Source organism: Pleurodeles waltl, chromosome 3_2 (assembly GCF_031143425.1).
Source record: "Pleurodeles waltl isolate 20211129_DDA chromosome 3_2, aPleWal1.hap1.20221129, whole genome shotgun sequence".
Classification (NCBI taxonomy): domain Eukaryota; kingdom Metazoa; phylum Chordata; class Amphibia; order Caudata; family Salamandridae; genus Pleurodeles; species Pleurodeles waltl.
Window position 1 is genome coordinate 73241473 of NC_090441.1, and position 17733 is coordinate 73259205.

At 49.0% G+C, this 17733-nt stretch overlaps 1 protein-coding gene across 1 annotated transcript in view; it reads right to left on the reverse strand.

Annotated features, from left to right (window-relative positions):
* BAZ1B (bromodomain adjacent to zinc finger domain 1B) overlaps positions 1-17733 on the reverse strand; it is a 249952-nt gene that overhangs the window by 125317 nt on the left and 106902 nt on the right. The window contains exon 12 of the mRNA XM_069226779.1: positions 3301-3478. Within this exon, the coding sequence (XP_069082880.1) occupies positions 3301-3478 (178 nt within the window). The remainder of the gene's footprint in view (positions 1-3300; positions 3479-17733) is intronic.

Sequence of the window (17733 nt, forward strand, 5' to 3'; positions counted from 1 at the left end):
TTTGTGTGTATAAGAAATGCTTAACACTACCCTCTGATAAGCCTAACTGCTCGACCACTCTACCACAAATAGCGCATTAGTATTAACTATTATTGCCTCTGTCAAGCCTCTTGGGGAACCCCTGAACTCTGTGCACACTATCTCATTTTGATATAGTATATACAGAGCCAGCTTCCTACACCAGGAAAGTAAGTTGTGTAGAGGGGAGCTGAAAGTACTAGAAAACCAGAGCTAAGTAACAGTACCCTCCAGCGACCAGGAATGCAGGAGTGAAACACTGGATTTTCCCCAAACCACCCAAAAGGAGGAAAAAATAGAAAAGAAAAAAATAAATAAAGACTCCTTGAGCAGACTGCAAGAAAACCAGCAGTGGATTCCTGAAGAAAGGAGAACTGTGGAGAGAGGGGACCAAGTCCAAGAGTCACAGGGGAGTCCAGGAGGAGTAGGAGATACTACCCGCCCAGTTGTGGATGCAGGAGTTGGTCAACAGTACTGAAGAACAGGTCAGCACTGCAGCCCAGAAGCCGAAGAAGAGTTCCTGTTGGATGCAGAAGATGTCCCATGCTGGAAGGAAGACTGCAGACAGGTGTCGCTGCAGGATTTCCACCGACAAACCTTGGCAAAGGAAAACTCATGGTTAGTGAACAAGAGGTGCTGCTGGGGACCAGCAAGGCCCGGGGAGGGTGGAGTCACAGGGGACCCACAGCGCCACAGAGTCTGCAGGAGCAGAGGCAGCATCCACAGGACAGGGACACTGGGAGTCGCTTGAGAAGCCCACGCAGCACTCCAAAAGAAGATCCCACACTGCAGGAGAACCACGCAGAAGGCTGTGCTTTGCAGGATGGAGTGCTAGGGGGGATGGAGCTACACATCGCCAGAACATCCCAAGGAAGAGATGCAAACAAGCCTTGGCAGCTGCAAGAGACGTGGTGCACAGGGGTACTGTCTTGCGTGGGGAGGCAAAGGCTTACCTGCACCAAAGTTGGACAGCTGGCAGAGAGGACCAAGAGGGACTACTACGACCACTACCTGTGATGAAGGATCCATGCAGCTCAGTAGGAGAGGGGATCCACGCAGCTGGTCGTCGCTTGTTGTAGGTGCCCGCGGTTGCAGGGGGAGTGACTCCTTCACTCAAAAGAAGGTTCCTTCTTGTGCAGGCGGAAGAGTTTGACTTCGGAGGATGCACGGCGAGGGAAATGTTGCAAAGATGGCAGAAGCCCTGGAATTTTTTTTGCTGAAGAGTCCTTTCTTCTTGGAAGCAGCTTGTCAGGTCCTGGAGACTCCAGTCGCAGTCCCGGGGGCCAGAAGTCAAAGCAGAGTTTGCAGACGAGTCCTGCTGGAATCTTGCAAGCTGAATCAGAGGACCCAACCAGGAGAGACCCTAAATTGCCCTGAAAGGAGGATTGGTCACCTAACCAGGTAAGCACCTATCAGGAGAGGGGCTCTGAGATGCTCCCAGACTTGCCTTCCAACCTTGGAATAAAGATGGCAGGACCCAGGGACCCTCAAGAGGAGCTCTGAGCACCAGCCCTGGGGTGGTGATAGACAGGGGAGTGGTCACCCTCTTTTCCATTGTCCAGTTTCATGCCAGAGCAGGGACTGGGGGGTCCCTGAAAGGGTGTGGACTGGTTTATGCACAGAGGGGACCAAAAATGCCCTTCAAAGCATACCAATGGCTTGGGGAGGCTACCACTCCCAAGCAAGTCACACCTATTTCCAAAGGGAGAGGGTGTTACCTCTCTCTCCCAAAGGAAATCCTTTGTTCTGCCTTCCTGGGCTTGATCAGATCAAACAGGAGGGCAGAAACCTGTCTGAGGTGTGGCAGCAGCTTGGGCTGCCCAGAAAACCCTGTAAGACTGGTGGTATCAATGTTCTAAGGAGCCCCCAGAGTGAAGGGAATCATACTTCCAATACTTGCAACAGTATTGAGGTATGATTCCGACATGTTTGATACCAAACATGCCCGGGTTCGGTGTTACCATTGTGTACCTGGAACATAGGTAGTGACCTATGTCCAGTACACACAAAATGGCGTCCCACACTCAAAAAAAACTCCAGGAAAACTGATCTGGAGCTTGTGGGGGCACCTCTGCTAATGCAGGGGTGCCTTCACACACAGGTACCTGCACCCTGTCCTCTGGGCTGAGAGGGCCTACCATAGGGGTGACAGTGACCTGTAGTGAGAACTGGTGCAGTCACCTGTTTCAGGTGTGCTGCAATGTAAGACCTGCAGAATCCTTTCCAAGGGCTCCCTACGGGCAGCAGAACAACAGCTGCAGCCCATAGGGATTCCCTGGAACCCCAATGCCCTGGGTACCCTATCCTAGGGACGTGTGTGTGTGTGTGTGTGTGTGTGTGGTGGGGGGGGGGGGGGGAGGGGGGGGACAGATTACAATTTGGAGGAGAGCGCAAAACTACTGGGGTCCTGGTTAGCAGGAGCCCAGTAGACCCAGTCAAGCACAGTCAAACATACCAATAGGCAGAAAATGGAGATAACCATGCCAAGAAAGAGTACTCTCTTACAATTAAGGTTTCCAGTTTTCTGTATTTACTAAATTTTAGAGATAAATGGAGACTGAAAACTATTTTTCTTTATTTGTAAATACATAAATATCCCAAGAAAGTGTTTTATTTTTGCTATTAATCCTGCATGCTAAGTCAATAACTTTGCCGAGTGACAGGTAAGTTTATCCCAATATTTAGGTATTAAATGAATTTCCCAAACTGTAACGAGTAAACTTCGTTTATAAAACCTCTACCACCAATACACTTGCACACAAATTACAACACTAGGTTCTGAAATCTCATGTGTTAAATGATGAAATTCTCATTACTATACTGAACATAAACATCTGTATAAAGACTCATTTGTACAAACGCCTGTATACAAATTTTCACAGCAAGTGTATACACTAAATTTAGAACTTTTTTCAATAGTTCAAATTTGCTTGGCTCTGTTTTCTGTTTAAGTGCTCCAATGTCCTGCAAACCTGGACCACACTAAAAATAAAACAAATGACAAGTAAAGAATATATAGTCTGGCGACTGCTACAGGTTACACAAAGAACATTTTTATGTACAAAAACCAACATAATTATGCTGTATTATAATGTGCCACACAGCTACCCAGGAGCAGTTCTAAATTAATTTCTATGCAGTAAAAAAAAAAAAAAAAAAAAAGGCTAGGATTAAACATATGCGCCCACAGACGAGCAACAGACTAGTTCTATGGAGTATCTGGAACACAAACCGAACAGGTTTAAGCAACAGTAGCATTTTATAAAAAAACAAAAAGCTTACCCGAGCTTCAAACTCTGTAGTCTCATCGAGATAGCCCAACCCTCCTTTGTGTAGTCGTGTGGCCACTTCAATTATGTCAGTGCGAAGGAAGTTTAACAGCTCCTGTTGCCCATCACACGTTTTCAGTCCTGGGTTCTGCTTCCGTGACAAATGTATGGAATGCATTATATCCTGATACCTGTTTAAGAAATATTATATGTAAACTGCAGAATACTGTACATCTAGTTATCACAACGTGAGAAGCAAGAATCATAAGGGTCCACTAAACAAAGTGAAGCCATCATGTCAGTTACAACAAGCACTAGTGTATCAAGGCATATCTATGAGGCGAGTAAGGTTATAGTAGGTCAGCCATGTACAGGCTCTTCTATTTAAACTAGATAACGATATACAACTGTTATCAAGCATATCTGCAGATCCTAAAAACAGCATAGACGCACCACAAACCCAAATCTGGTGGCAGAAATCCACTAAACGTCTGATTTTGAATGAGGCTGTGCCTAATGCAGAGTATATTTGCAATGCTCTTTAGGACAGACTAATACCATAATGCATACTATACACTGTGTCCCGGTAAGTTTGTTCTTTGACTTATTCGAATTGGGCCTACTGCAGAAATTAATTCACGGTTTTATTAATCTATACTTGGAAGCAGCTGTAGTAGTTTTTAATTGGTACAGTCTAGAAGGTCAAAGTACAAGAACCATTAACTTCAGGGACATTCTGTTAAGTATCGAAGACATGTACCAATGAGAGTCAACTGCTGTGCTTTGAGAGATTGATTTATTGTAGGTGGGGTGATAGAAGGGCTGTTGTGACCCTAGCCTGATGTTTTCCAACGATTCTGTCCAAAATAGATTTAACAGAAAGGATGCAATGAAAATAAAAGTCTAGGAACCTAGGTAAATTCAAAATCACCAGGGAGAAGTCACTTTGTAACCAGGAGTAAAACACAGTGCATAAAAGGGGATTATGTGTGGCTGTCATTTTAGTTTATAAATTGCATACCTCTCCCAACAAATAGTTTTCAAACAAACAAAAAAGCCAAAGCAGCGGTGGAGTGTTGAAATCAATAAAGACTTGCTTACTGACAAGGTTTAGCAACAGCCTGAAATAGACCGAAAAAAGCGGTTAGAAACTTAAACTCTACCTCCAACAGAATGGTCATGTGCTACCAAGGGTAAACTAAAGTAGGTTCGAGGCTGCTGCTGGAAAGGAGGAGTGGGAGATTTGCTGTATTTACAGTCCTGGATGCTTTCTGCTGACACTCCACCCTGAAGGCACCGGTTGGAGTTGTGGGCCTTCGTGAGGCCTGCAAGATAAAACGTCTGGTGATGCCCTGAAAGGGGCAAAACTATTCAATTTTCTGGCTCTCCATACCTGCAAGGCAGTGTGAGCACACTTGCCCTACTTTTTGGAAATCATGTTATGGCGAAGTCTGCTTTCTTGCCGAATAGGCAAGATCCATCAAAAGGAATATCCATGTACCTAGTGGTCACCAGAGAAACCTGTGGAACTCATCCTGCACCAGCAAACCACACAAGCGCAGACTGTTCTGCCTGAACAGTTGGACGGGTCCAGCCCTCAACGTTTGACATACTAAGAGGCATCCTAGCCAGCCTGAAATGTCCGCACCAAGTTGGTGTGAAATTCCTCAGGACTACTGGCAAGGTATCCGAGATCAAGTCCCATGATTCAATGTACCACCTTATCCAGCAAACAGCTGGCCTTGACGGAGCAAAAGGCACGACTAGCTGACAAGAACACAAGTTTCCAGAAAACCTTAATTCTGTGAGTCTATCCAGGTGGGGTAATGGTTGCAGGGAGGGAGTTTGGATTGATCGTGCTAGGGGAAGCCTAAACTACCAGGCTCTCTACAAAAGGCTGTGGGGTAAAAAAGGCAGGGTCACCCCAAAGAAGTTCTGTAGCATTGTGCTACCCATCTATTTACAGGTGGGAAGGCACAAGTTTGAGCAGAGGTGCCCAGGGTGCCAAGGACAGCGATAGTCACTGCTTTGCTGAATGGCAGCAAGGGGTCAGGCAAAGGCTGCATAACTTCAGTGAAGACACTGGTTTTCACCTCGAACAAAAATTACGTCCATGACTTCAGCTGCTTGCCTGATAAATGACCTTTGCAAATGAGACCATATCTTCTGTTGAGGAACCAGAAGGGAGAACCCATCCCTGTGCCAGGGGACATAACCAGTCCGTTGGCACTGTGCAAGTCCAAATAGGTACCTGCATATCATAGTGGCTAATCACCCCCCCCCCCCCCTGAACTTCCACCTCTCCTTCAATTCCCCACCCCCACACCCTGCTCCAACCATAACCAACGGCTGGCTCAGACAGAATTACGACCAAAAATGTTGTTGGATTGCTGGAGAATGGCTCTTAGACAAACGTCCTGTTTTGGCAGAGTGAAAAGGGGCTGATCATGCCTAGATTGCTCCAAGCAAAGGGAGAGGTCGATTCAGTTCGGGGTCAGACAGGACAATGGGACCTGAATCCACCTTCAGCAGAGTCAGGCCTGGCATCGAAATTCAGAAGAGACAGATGTTGCCAGAGACTGAACTGCCAGGCGTAACCAGGCTTAAGGCCTTTACAGATCAATGGGGGGCAAAAAAATACCTAACATGGCTTCATTGCAACGTCACAGCAGATTGGGTCCTTCAGAATACCAAAGAAATTGAGGGTGCACAGAAAAGGATAAGTTACTTACCTGTAAATCCTAGTTCTCTTCCAGGGGTATCCTCAAAGTCATAAACATTGAATATTCCCGCCCTTGTGTGGGGACCCCGGAGCATATATAAAATACACACATATTATACATGTGTAAAAACAGCAATGCAGGCTATAATGTTAAAGCAGGCTAAAATGCTTTATTTCTATGAAGTATTTTTTTTTTTTTTAATATATATTATAAATTTACAATAGAGAATAAATATTCCACGCGGCGTTCTTACGCTTTTAAGTGGAAAAGATTCTACAAATGGTGCTGTCAACAAGGCCAGAACCCCATACGGGCTCAGGAGGATGTCATACTGTCCTATTTACTTCATCTGGCAAAGTCCGGTCTGCAGGTATCATCCATTAAGGTACATTTGTCTGCCATTACAGCCTATCGGAAGTCACCTTCTCAGGAATCCTTCTTTACGAAACCTGTAGTCAAGGATTTCTTAGAAGGTTTGAAAAAAGTTTTTCCGCCCATTCGGAGACCATCTCCTCCATGGGAACTGAACATCGTATTGTCAAAACTTATGGGCCCTCCTGTTGAGCCTATACACAAGGCCTCTTTACAACACCTTACGTGGAAGACGGCTTTTTTGGTGGCCATTACTTCGGCGAGGTGGGTCAGCGAAATTCAGGCTTGGTCTTCCAAAAAAACGTACACTGTTTTTCACAACAATAGAGTGGTTCTGCGAACTCACCCATCTTTCCTTCCGAAAGTGGTGTCAGAATTCCATATCAATCAGACTATATCTTTACCAACTTTCTTTCCCAATCCGGAGACTCCGGCAGAGAAAGCATTGCACTCCTTAGACTTGAAGAGTGCTGAAATTTTATTTAGATAAAACAAAATCGATTAGACATTCCAACCGATTGTTTGTAAATTATGGTCATTTGAGGACAGGGGAGGCAGCATCTAAACAAACTATATCAAGATGGATAGTTTATTGTATTGTTAATACTTACCAGCTGGCTAATAAACAATTACTAGCTAGGCCTAAAGCGCATTCCACAAGGGGAAAAGCGGCTACTGCTGCCCTCCTTAACAATGTTCCAATATCTGAGATTTGTAAGGCTGCTACATGGAAGTCTGTACATACGTTTACTAGACCTTACTGTTTGGACTCAGATGCAAGAGCGGATGCCCAAGTGGGGGCAGGCCTCTCTGAGAAATTTATTTGCATAACCTGTATCTATTCCTGCACTTCTATTAGACAGTCCGCAGAGTTTAGGGATGGGCTTGCTAATCTATTCAATGTTTGACTATTGATGAGGATCCCCTGGAAGAGAAGGATAAGTTACTTACCTGTAAATCCTAGTTCTCTTCCAGGGGTATCCTCAAAGTCATAAACAGCCCCACCCTCCTCCCCGGACTCACGTCTCCTAGAAGTGCAGGACAGACTGTTTTTCGAATCAGTTACACAGATTGTCACCGTAAAAAAGTACTGACCTAACTGTGAACCAACTGTCACCTTTCCTTCACCCCTGAGGCATGGTGGGATACTGGAGGTGCTCAGGGTCTTAAAGGCACGGTGCCAAAGTTTTTATGGTTCTCCTGTGTTAACCTGCATGCAGCCTATTGGCTAAGAATGCTCTATTGTTTTTCAATATAGTTTTTTTTTTTTCTCTTTTTCTCTAGAGTTTACTGCTGCTTACTTCCCTAAGCCCAATTTTGGGGGGCTTAGGTAGATATTTATTCTCTATTGTAATTTTATAATATATATAAATAAAAAAAACTTCATAGAAATAAAGCATTTTAGCCTGCTTTAACATTATAGCCTGCATGGCTGTTTTTACACATGTATAATATGTGATTATTTTATATATGCTCCGGGGTCCCCGCACAAGGGCGGGAATATTCAATGTTTATGACTATTGATGAGGATCCCCTGGAAGAGAATCAGCTTTAGTGTCGGCTCCTCAGCAGGGTACCAGATCGGGGACACCATGATGTCCTCATGACTTCTCAGAGGGAGAGTGGCAACTCTGGTATGAGACCCACGTGACTTCTTACATTTAGTTTGGACTTCAACATACCCAAAGACTTGGACTGTGATGAAAATCTGTCTCTGGGCTGGCCCTAAAAGCAGGAATGGGTCTGCACTTAACTTAGAGTTGGAACAGGGGGTACGGGACTGCTAGCAGTGTTTGGCAATCTACAGCTTGGCTTTGCAATCTGGAATAGCCTTTGTGTGCAAGCACACTCCTGGCATGATTTAGGAATGAGTAATGGGCCAAACACCAGCAACATACTTTGGGGGGGGGGATCCGTCTCAGATATCTGCTTGTGACCGTCCCTACAAAGCTTAAACTGTAGTTTTAGGAGGTGGCATGTTCCCTTGCTTACTTAAAAAAATACGTTTATCATCAATAACTAGTAAACTGATAAGGAAAAGTTAGGAGCTAGCAGCAGCTACTATCACAGAGTCTAGAGGAGGATCAGACAGAAGAGGGTCATGGTCAGGCGCTTTGTATTTAAGGGTTTGTGATGTGCAGCATCTAACAAAGCAGGAGTTAGGAAAACTTTCATGGCTGGCTCCAAAAGACCTGGAACCAGTGGCAGAAGTGGTCTGGAAGCTGATCTGTGGTGGAGCATTTCAAAAAGTACAGATGAAGCAACAGGTGTTTCAATGTCAATATTCTATCAATCAAGTGTGTTTGTAGAGCGCGCTACTCACCCGTGAGGGTCTTGAGGCCTCGGGTCTCAAGACGCTTTGAGGAAGGGGGGGGGGGGGGGGGCATGGACAGCCGGGTCTTGAGGAGTCTCCCCAAGGTCAGTAGGTCCTTGGTCTGCTGTAGGTGGATGGGGAGGGTGTTCCATGTCTTGGCCGCGAGGTAGGAGAAGGATCTCCCGCCGGTGGTTGTCCTGTGGATGCGTGAGACGGTGGCGAGGGGGAGGGGGAGGTCAGCGGACGGGCCGGGGTGTAGGTGAGACGATTGTTGAGGTATGCTGGTCCAGCGTTTGTGGAGTGCTTTGTGGGTTAGGAGTTTGAACGTGATCCTTTTGTTGACGGGAAGCCAGTGTAGGTTTCTCAGGTGGGCTGTGATGTGGCTGCGGCGGGGGATGTGGAGGATGAGATGTGCGGAGGCGTTCTGTATCCGTTGCAGTCTTTTGCGGAGAGCTGCTGTGGTTCCTGTGTAGAGCACGTTGCCGTAGTCCAGTCTGCTGCTGACGAGGGCCTGGATCACAGTCCTTCTGGTTTCGGTAGGGATCCACCTGTAGATTTTGCAGAGCACGCGTCGGGGGGGGGGGGGGGGGGGGGGGGTGAGGATGAAGCAGGAGGATGAGTTGGGTCATGGAGAGCGATGAGTCAAGGATGAAACCCAGGTTGCAGGCATGGTTGGTGGGTGTTGGTGCGGCTCCCAACGAGGGCTGCCGCCAGGAGGCTTTCCAAGCAGAGGGGGTGGGGCAGAGAATGGAGGACCTCTGTCTTATCGGAGTTTAGTTTTAGCTGACTGTTCTTCATCCAGTTGGAGACGAACTTCATACCCTCGTGGACGTAGGTTTTGGCTGTGGTGGGGTCCTTGGTGAGGGAGAGGATCAGCTGGGTGGTAAGGTTGTGAGATTGGACGATTTTGGCGAGTGGTGCCATGTAGACATTGAAGTGTCGAGCTGAGGGAGGAGCCCTGTGATACGCCGCAGATTGTCTTGGTGGCTTCAGATAGGAATGGTGGAAGGCAGACTCTGTTCTGTCGGTGAGGGAGGTGATCCAGTCCAGGGCCTTGTTGCGAAACCCTGCGTCGTGTGGACAAGGTGTGGTGGCAGATGGTGTCAAAGGTGGCCGAGAGGTCCAGGAGGATGAGGGCTGCTGTTTCACCTTTGTCCAGGAGGGTCCGGATGTAGTCGGTTGCTGCGATGAGGGCGGGGTCTCGGTGCTGCGATTGCTGCGACAGCCAGATTGGGATGGGTCCAGAGTGTTTTCCTCCAGGTGGGTGGGACAGTTGCTGGTTGACTATCTTAAGAGTACCTTTGCCGGGAACGGAAGCAGGAAGATGGCCAGTGGTTTTTGAGGTCCTTAGGGTCTACCTGGGGTTTGACTAAGGCATTGATCTCGGCATGCTTCCAGCTTTCCGGGAAGGTGGCCGGCTCGAAGGAGCTATTGATGATCGTACGGAGTTGGGGGGCGATGATGGAGCTCACTCTGTTTTAGATGTATTGCGGGCAGGGGTCAGATGGAGCCAGAATGAAAGGTGCTTATTACTTTGATGGTGTCGTCGTGGACGTGTGTCCAGGAGAGCAGGAGGTTGGTGTGGTTGGGGGGCGATGAGTCGGAGGTGTTGGTGGCTGCTGGTGAGGTCTTGTTGTTGAAGCTGTCGTGGATGTCTGATCTTGCGGTGAACGAAGGTGGCGAGGGAGTCGCAGAGGTCTTGTGAAGGTGGGATGTCATTGGAGAGTTCCTTTATGATGTTGAAGAGCTCTTTGCTGTTGTGCGCATCGTTGTCAATACGTTCCTTGAAGGAGGATCTCTTGGTGGCCCGGATGAGCTGGTGGTGCTTGCGTGTGGCGTTCTTGAGCGCTGTGTGGGTGGCTGGTGTCTGTTCCCTGTTCCTGGCGCCACTTCCTCTCAAGTTTGCGGCAGGCCTGTTTGGAGGTCCAGAGACCGGTGGTGAACCAGGTGGCCTTTGATGGTACGGTTGAGAGGGTTTCTTGATCTGGGTGAGAGTGTCGGCGCAGTCGTCGATCCACTGCCTGAGGTGGAGGGCGGCTGAGTCAGCTGGAGGGGCTCGGGCAGAGATCAGTCGGTCGTTGGTGATCTTGTTCCAGCTGCGGCAGGGGATCGGTTGCAGGTGGTGGATTTATTGAAGGTCAAGTGGACGCAGCGGTGGTCGGTCCAGTGGAGCTCAGTGGTGTGGCTGAAGGTGATGTGTCTGCTGGCGGAGAAGATGGGGTTGAGCGTGTCTCCAGCAGAATGGGTGGGAGATGTGACAAGTTGATTGAGTCTGAGGTTGTCGAGCAGGGCGATCGAGTTGCTGTCATTGGTGTTTGAGATGGAAGTTCCGGTCCCCGAGGAGGATGTAATCTGTAGAAGGAAGGGCTTGAGTGCTGATGATGTCGGCGATTGAGTCACTGAACTGAGGTCGAGGTCAGGGGGCCTGTAGATGAGGGTACCCCTGAGGGTGGTCTTGGGGTCGATGTGGATTTGGAAGTGCATGTGTTCGGCTGTGCTGAGTGGGTCTTCGGTGTTGGTTAAGATTCTGATGGTGTTCCTGTGGACGATGGCGATCCCTCCTCCCAGTCTGTTGGTGCGGTCTCTGCGGGTGATCTTGTAAACGGCTGGGATGGTTATGGCCATGTCAGGAGCTAAGGATGGGTTCATCAGGTCTCTGTCAGGAAAGCGATGTCCTGGGAGGGGGAGACGAGAAGGTCCCAGAGCTCGATGGCGTGCTTGTGGATGGAGCGGGTGTTGAGTAGGATGCACCCGAGGTGATTGCGTCCAGTTCTGGCGGGTGAGGTGGTGGCTCGGAGGGTGGAGAAGTTGCAGCTCAGGCAGGAGAAAGGTCCGTGGTTGAGCTTTGGTGAGGCCTGGAAGCAGGTGGTAGAGCGGCCGTGTTGAGCGTGGGCGTCGTAGTGGCATCTGGTGCCGGGGGGGGATCTCGGAGGCCAGGGGGACTTGCGCTGGGCGCTGTCCAGGCACGGACGGGCTTGCCTCGGTCACGCCAGCGGCTGCCATTAAGAGGGGGAGGTGGGAGGGAGGAGCAGCTGGGAGGCAGGATGGAAGCGCGACTGGGCGTGCAAGGGGGCGGGGCCACGGGGGGAAGCACGAGGAATGGAAACAGGGCAAGAAAATAAAGAAACAGTGAAAAGGCACAAAAAAAAACAGGAGCAAGAAAAAAAGAAAAAAAAAGCAGTGAAAAAGGCGGCGAAAAACAGACAAGGCAAACCGAGACAAAACTTACGGCACCACTATACCACCAGGGATGAGGCGCAGGCGGGGGCCTGCGGGTGGAGGAGGGCCTCTAACTTGCAGTAGCAGCTGCGAAAGCAGGGAGAGGGACGCGGGCACAACGGTAGAGCTGTGCAGCGCAGGGAGCTTCTCCTAACCTCAAAAGCAGGTCAGGGGTTGCTCTTAGCTTTGCTGCCCCTCTGACGAGTAAATCATTGAAACTATTGAGATCATCAACTGGGAAGACCCTCACGGAGGGCGAGTCAGACGATGTTTGTGAGTAATCTCACTGATGAGTGAGAAGTCGTGGACCAGGAAGGAGATCTGCATCTACCTCAGCAAGATGTGGAGCGGTAGGATTGGTAAGACCTTGATGGTGTGCTCCTATTGGTGTCCTAGATCTTGTTCTGTGCATTTGTGGCATCCTAGCCGGTGACTCTGGTTTCTGTAGACTTCTGGATCTTGTGGGTTCAGGAGAAAATGTACACAGTGGAGTACATCTCGGAGTAGGTAGGCGCCTGGATGGCAAGTAGGTTTGAGAGAATCAGATTCTTGACTTTGAAGGTGATGAGACCGACGTTGTGAGTGAGCTGGAGATCTGTCACTGGTGTGCTCACTGCAGGCAAAAATCTGACCTCTGAAGAAAGATCAGCTTCTACGTCAGTCTCAAGTGCAACATCAACCTAGACCTCTGTGCGACATTGTACATCTCTTGAAGTTGAGCATCTTGACGTTGGCTGACGTCTAATGTCTTTCGCCGTCAGTACAGGAATTTCTGTAGCCAGTGGTGACATGGACTGCCACGGTGAATGCCTAGATAGCAAACCTTGCAGGTGCAACACTTGCACCGTCGTCTGGCACAACGGTGATTTCCTTGATGTAGCTCTATTGCCTTGACCTCGACTGTCCGTGCGTCAGCAGGACTTTCATAGAGTGTGTCTAAGGCAATTTCTTTACTGGTCTCTTAAACAGGCTGCACTGGCACCCTCGACAATGATTCTGATGCAGATAGTGAACAGACAAGGATTTCCTTTGCTGTAGACCTACCCGTCGACGGCTATGCTGAACAGCTCTTTTCTTGAGGTTTTTGTGCTCTCTGTGTTCCTGAGAGGAGGGTTCTCGAAAGGAGGCTCTTGCCCCCCTTTCCTCCTCCTCTCTTCCGAGGCCACTTGACGGTCCTACCTCCCCACTCTCAAAATGCACAAAGCCTGCTCTTTTCTCAGTCTTTCAGATTTTTAGAGGAATTTACAATGGTAGCATGTATCAGGTTGATTTGAGGAAGGCAAACAGACAATGCAGACAGTGTGGGTCAGATAGGGCCATCTTTCTACCAAACAAAAGGCATTTGTTAAAAAGATGGCATTTTGAGACGGATACAAAAATGCTCTAGGTACTTAATGTAGACTGAAGAGAAAATGTAGTGGTCTATGCAGTATTTTCCTAAGTAAGTCAAAGACAAGCTAATGCTCTGGGATACGCAGTGAAGGAGCCAAAAAAAATAAAATAAAGGACCGGTCATCCAACAGTCACCTCTGGGGAATGATGGGATACAGGAGGTGTAGGAAGTTGGCTCTGTATGCACTATTTCAAAGTAAGGAATAGTATGCACAGAGTCCAAGGGTTCCCCTTAGAGGTAAGACAGTGGCAAAAAGAGAATTCTAATGCTCTATTTTGTGGTAAGTGTGGTCGAGCAGTAGGCTTATCAAAGGAGTAGTGTTAAGCATTTGTTGTACATACACAGGCAATAAATGAGGAACACACACTCAGAAACAATTCCAGGCCAATAGGTTTTTGTTATAGAAAAATCTCTTTTCTTAGTTTATTTTAAGAACCACAGGTTCAAATTCTACATGTAATATCTCATTTGAAAGGTATTGCAGGTAAGTACTTTAGGAACTTTGAATAATCACAATAGCATATATACTTTTTACATAAAACACATTTAGCTGTTTTAAAAGTGGACACTTAGTGCAATTTTCACAGTTCCTGGGGGAGGTAAAGTAATGTTAGTTCTTGCAGGTAAGTAAACCACCTAGGGGGTTCAAATTGGGGTCCAAGGTAGCCCACCGTTGGGGGTTCAGAGCAACCCCAAAGTTACCACACCAGCAGCTCAGGGCCGGTCAGGTGCAGAGTTCAAAGTGGTGCCCAAAACGCATAGGCTTCAATGGAGAGAAGGGGGTGGCCCGGTTCCAGTCTGCCAGCAGGTAAGTACCCGCGTCTTCGGAGGGCAGACCAGGGGGGGTTTTGTAGGGCACTGGGGGGTCTCTTCAGCGATGCAGGCAGGCAAGGGGGGGCTCCTCGGGTAGCCACCACCTGGGCAAGGGAGAGGGCCTCCTGGGGGGTCACTCCTGCACTGGAGTTCCGATCCTTCAGGTGCTGGGGGCTGCGGGTGCAGGGTCTTTTCCAGCCGTCGGGATTTTAGAGTCAGGCAGTCGCAGTCAGGGGGAGCCTGGGGATTCCCTCTGCAGGCGTCGCTGTGGGGGCTCAGGGGGGACAACTTTGGTTACTCACAGTCTCGGAGTCGCCGGAGGGTCCTCTCTGAGGTGTTGTTTCTCCACCAGTCGAGTCGGGATCGCAGGGTGCAGTGTTGCAAGTCTCACGCTTCTTGCGGGGATTGCAGGGGTCTTTAAATCTGCTCCTCTGGATACAAAGTTGCAGTCTTTGTTGAACAGGTCCGCTGTTCTCAGGAGTTTCTTGGTCTCTTGGAAGCAGGGCAGTCCTCTGAGGATTCAGAGGTCACTGGTCCCAGGGAAAGCGTAGCTGGAGCAGTTTTCTTCTGAAGGCAGGAGACAGGTCGGTAGGACTGGGGCCAAAGCAGTTGGTGTCTTTCTTCTTCTGCAGGGGTTTTTCAGCTCAGCAGTCCTCTTCTTCGGTAAGTTGCAGGAATCTAAATTCTTAGGTTCAGGGGAGCCCCTAAATACAAGATTTAGGGGTGTGTTTAGGTCAGGGAGGGCAGTAGCCAATGGCTACTAGCCCTGAGGGTGGCTACACCCTCTTTGTGCCTCCTCCCAAGGGGAGGGGGTCACATTCCTTTCCCTATTGGGGGGGGATCCTCCATCTGCAAGATGGAGGATTCCTAAAAGTCAGAGTCACTTCAGCTCAGGTTGCCTTAGGGGCTGTCCTGACTGGCCAGTGACGACTCCTTGTTTTTCTCATTATCTCCTCCGGCCTTGCCGCCAAAAGTGGGGCCGTGGCCGGAGGGGGCAAGCAACTCCACTAGCTGGAATGCCCTGTGGTGCTGGAACAAAGGGGGTGAGCCTTTGAGGCTCACCGCCAGGTGTTACAGCTCCTGCAAGGGGGAGGTGATAGCATCTCCACCCAGTGCAGGCTTTGTTACTAGCCACAGAGTGACAAAGGCACTCTCCCCATGTGGCCAGCAACATGTCTCGAGTGTGGCAGGCTGCTAAAACCAGTCAGCCTACACAGGTAGTTGGTTAAGGTTTCAGGGGGCACCTCTAAGGTGCCCTCTGGGGTGTATTTCACAATAAAATGTACACTGGCATCAGTGTGCATTTATTGTGCTGAGAAGTTTGATACCAAACTTCCCAGTTTTCAGTGTAGCCATTATGGTGCTGTGGAGTTCGTGTTTGACAGACTCCCAGACCATATACTCTTATGGCTACCCTGCACTTACAATGTCTAAGGTTGGGCTCAGACACTGTAGGGGCACAGTGCTCATGCACTGGTGCCCTCACCTATGGTATAGTGCACCCTGCCTTAGGGCTGTAAGGCCTGCTAGAGGGGTGACTTATCTATACTGCATATGCAGTGTGAGGTTGGCAAGGCACCCTGAGGGGAGTGCCATATCGACTTACTCGTTTTGTCCTCACCAGCACACACAAGCTGGCAAGCAGTGTGTCTGTGCTGAGTGAGGGGTCCCCAGGGTGGCATAAGCTATGCTGCAGCCCTTCGAGACCTTCCCTGGCATCAGGGCCCTTGGTACCAGGGGTACCAGTTCCAAGGGACTTACCTGGATGCCAGGGTGTGCCAATTGTGTAAAACAAAAGTACAGGTTAGGGAAAGAACACTGGTGCTGGGGCCTGGTTAGCAGGCCTCAGCACACTTTCAAATCAAAACATAGCATCAGCAAAGGCAAAAAGTCAGGGGGTAACCATGCCAAGGAGGCATTTCCTTACAGGAGGTCTTCGCAGCACAGTGCCAGTATTTCCATGAAATAGCATCTCTGCAGGTTCACCCCCAAACTTTCTGCCTTATTCCTCCCCTTTTTCTAACCTAATTTTTGCTGGCTTTAGGACTCTGCGCACTTTACCACTCCTAAACAGTGTTAGAGAGCACATGGTCCCTCCTTTAAAACATGGTAACAGGGGTTCATACCCAATTGGCATATTTGATCTACTTGTAAGTCCCTAGTAAAGTGTACTACACGTGCCCAGGGCGTTTAGAGTAAATGCTGCCAGCAGGCCTGCAGCACTGACTGTGCCACCCACGTAAGTAGCCCCCTAACCATGTCTCAGCCCTTCCATGGCAAGGTCTGTGTGCAGTTTCACTGCCACTTCGAGCTGGCCTTTAAAAGTACTTGCCAAGCCTTGAACTCCACCTTTCCTACATATAAGTCACCCCTAAGGTAGGCCCTAGGTAACCCATAGGGCAGGTTGCTGTGTAGGTAAAAGGCAGGACATGTACAGGTGTGTTTTATATGTCCTGGTAGTGGAAAACTCCAAAATTTGTTTTCTACTGCTGTGGGGCCTGTTCCTTTCATATGATAGCATTAGGGATACCCTCATATACTGTTTGAGTGGTAGATTCTGACCAGCAAGGGGTAAACAGGTCATGTTTCGTATGGCCAGAATGGTAATAGAAAATCCTGCTGATTGGTGAAGTTGGATTTGATATTACTATTTTAGAAATGCCACTTTTAGAAAGTGAGCATTTCTCTGTACCTAAAATCCATCTGTGCCTTACAGCCGGTCTCCAATCCACGTCTGGGCTGGGCGACTGAGCATCCTGTGTTTGTTGTCTGGGTGAAACGCATAAGGGAGCAGTCACACCTGCACTAATCTGCATACTGAATAGGTCTTCCTGGGCTGGAAGAGTGGAGGGGCCCAGCACATTTCAAAGGCTAGTGGCCTGTCCTCGCACAACGGACTACCAAACCCCCTACTAGGATCTCCTCCCACCCCCCCTCCCCCACACTTCAAAGGCACTTTTGGGAATATAACCTGGGTCCCTTACCCCACCAACTCAGACACTTCTGGGCCTGAACCTGCAACCTGTCAAGAGCAACTGCTTGGCTGCCCAAAGGACTCATCGGGACTGTTTTGCTGTGAAGGACTGCTGCCCTATGACTTTGCTGAGAAGTGCTCTCCAAGGGCTTGGATTGAGCTTGCCTCCTGTTTCCAGACGTCTCAGGGCCAAAAAGACTTCACCTCTTGAGAAAATTCCTTGTGCAACAAAAATCGGCGCACAGCTGAACCGGAATGGACACAGCCCGACTTCCTGAGTTAAGATTTGACGCTGCGCCTTCTTGCGATAGAAAATTTGCTGTCCAGCCCTACCGGATCGACGCACGCTGAACCGGAATGACGCAGCCCGATTTTCCAAGTGGAAACTGACGCAGAGCAAACTGACGCAGAGCCTGCTGTGCCACAGAAAATTTGATGCATCGCCACACTGGATTGACGCAACACCCATGACTTCTTCCAGCACACCCAGGATTTTCCCACATCGCCCCTGGGTGTCAAAGAACCCTGTATCATAGCGTGGGCCCAAGACTCCGTGCCGAGAAACGGCAAAGCCCTTGCAGCACGGAAAGAAACGCCACATTGGGTCACGCCAGGAAATCCTACACACCTTATTTTTT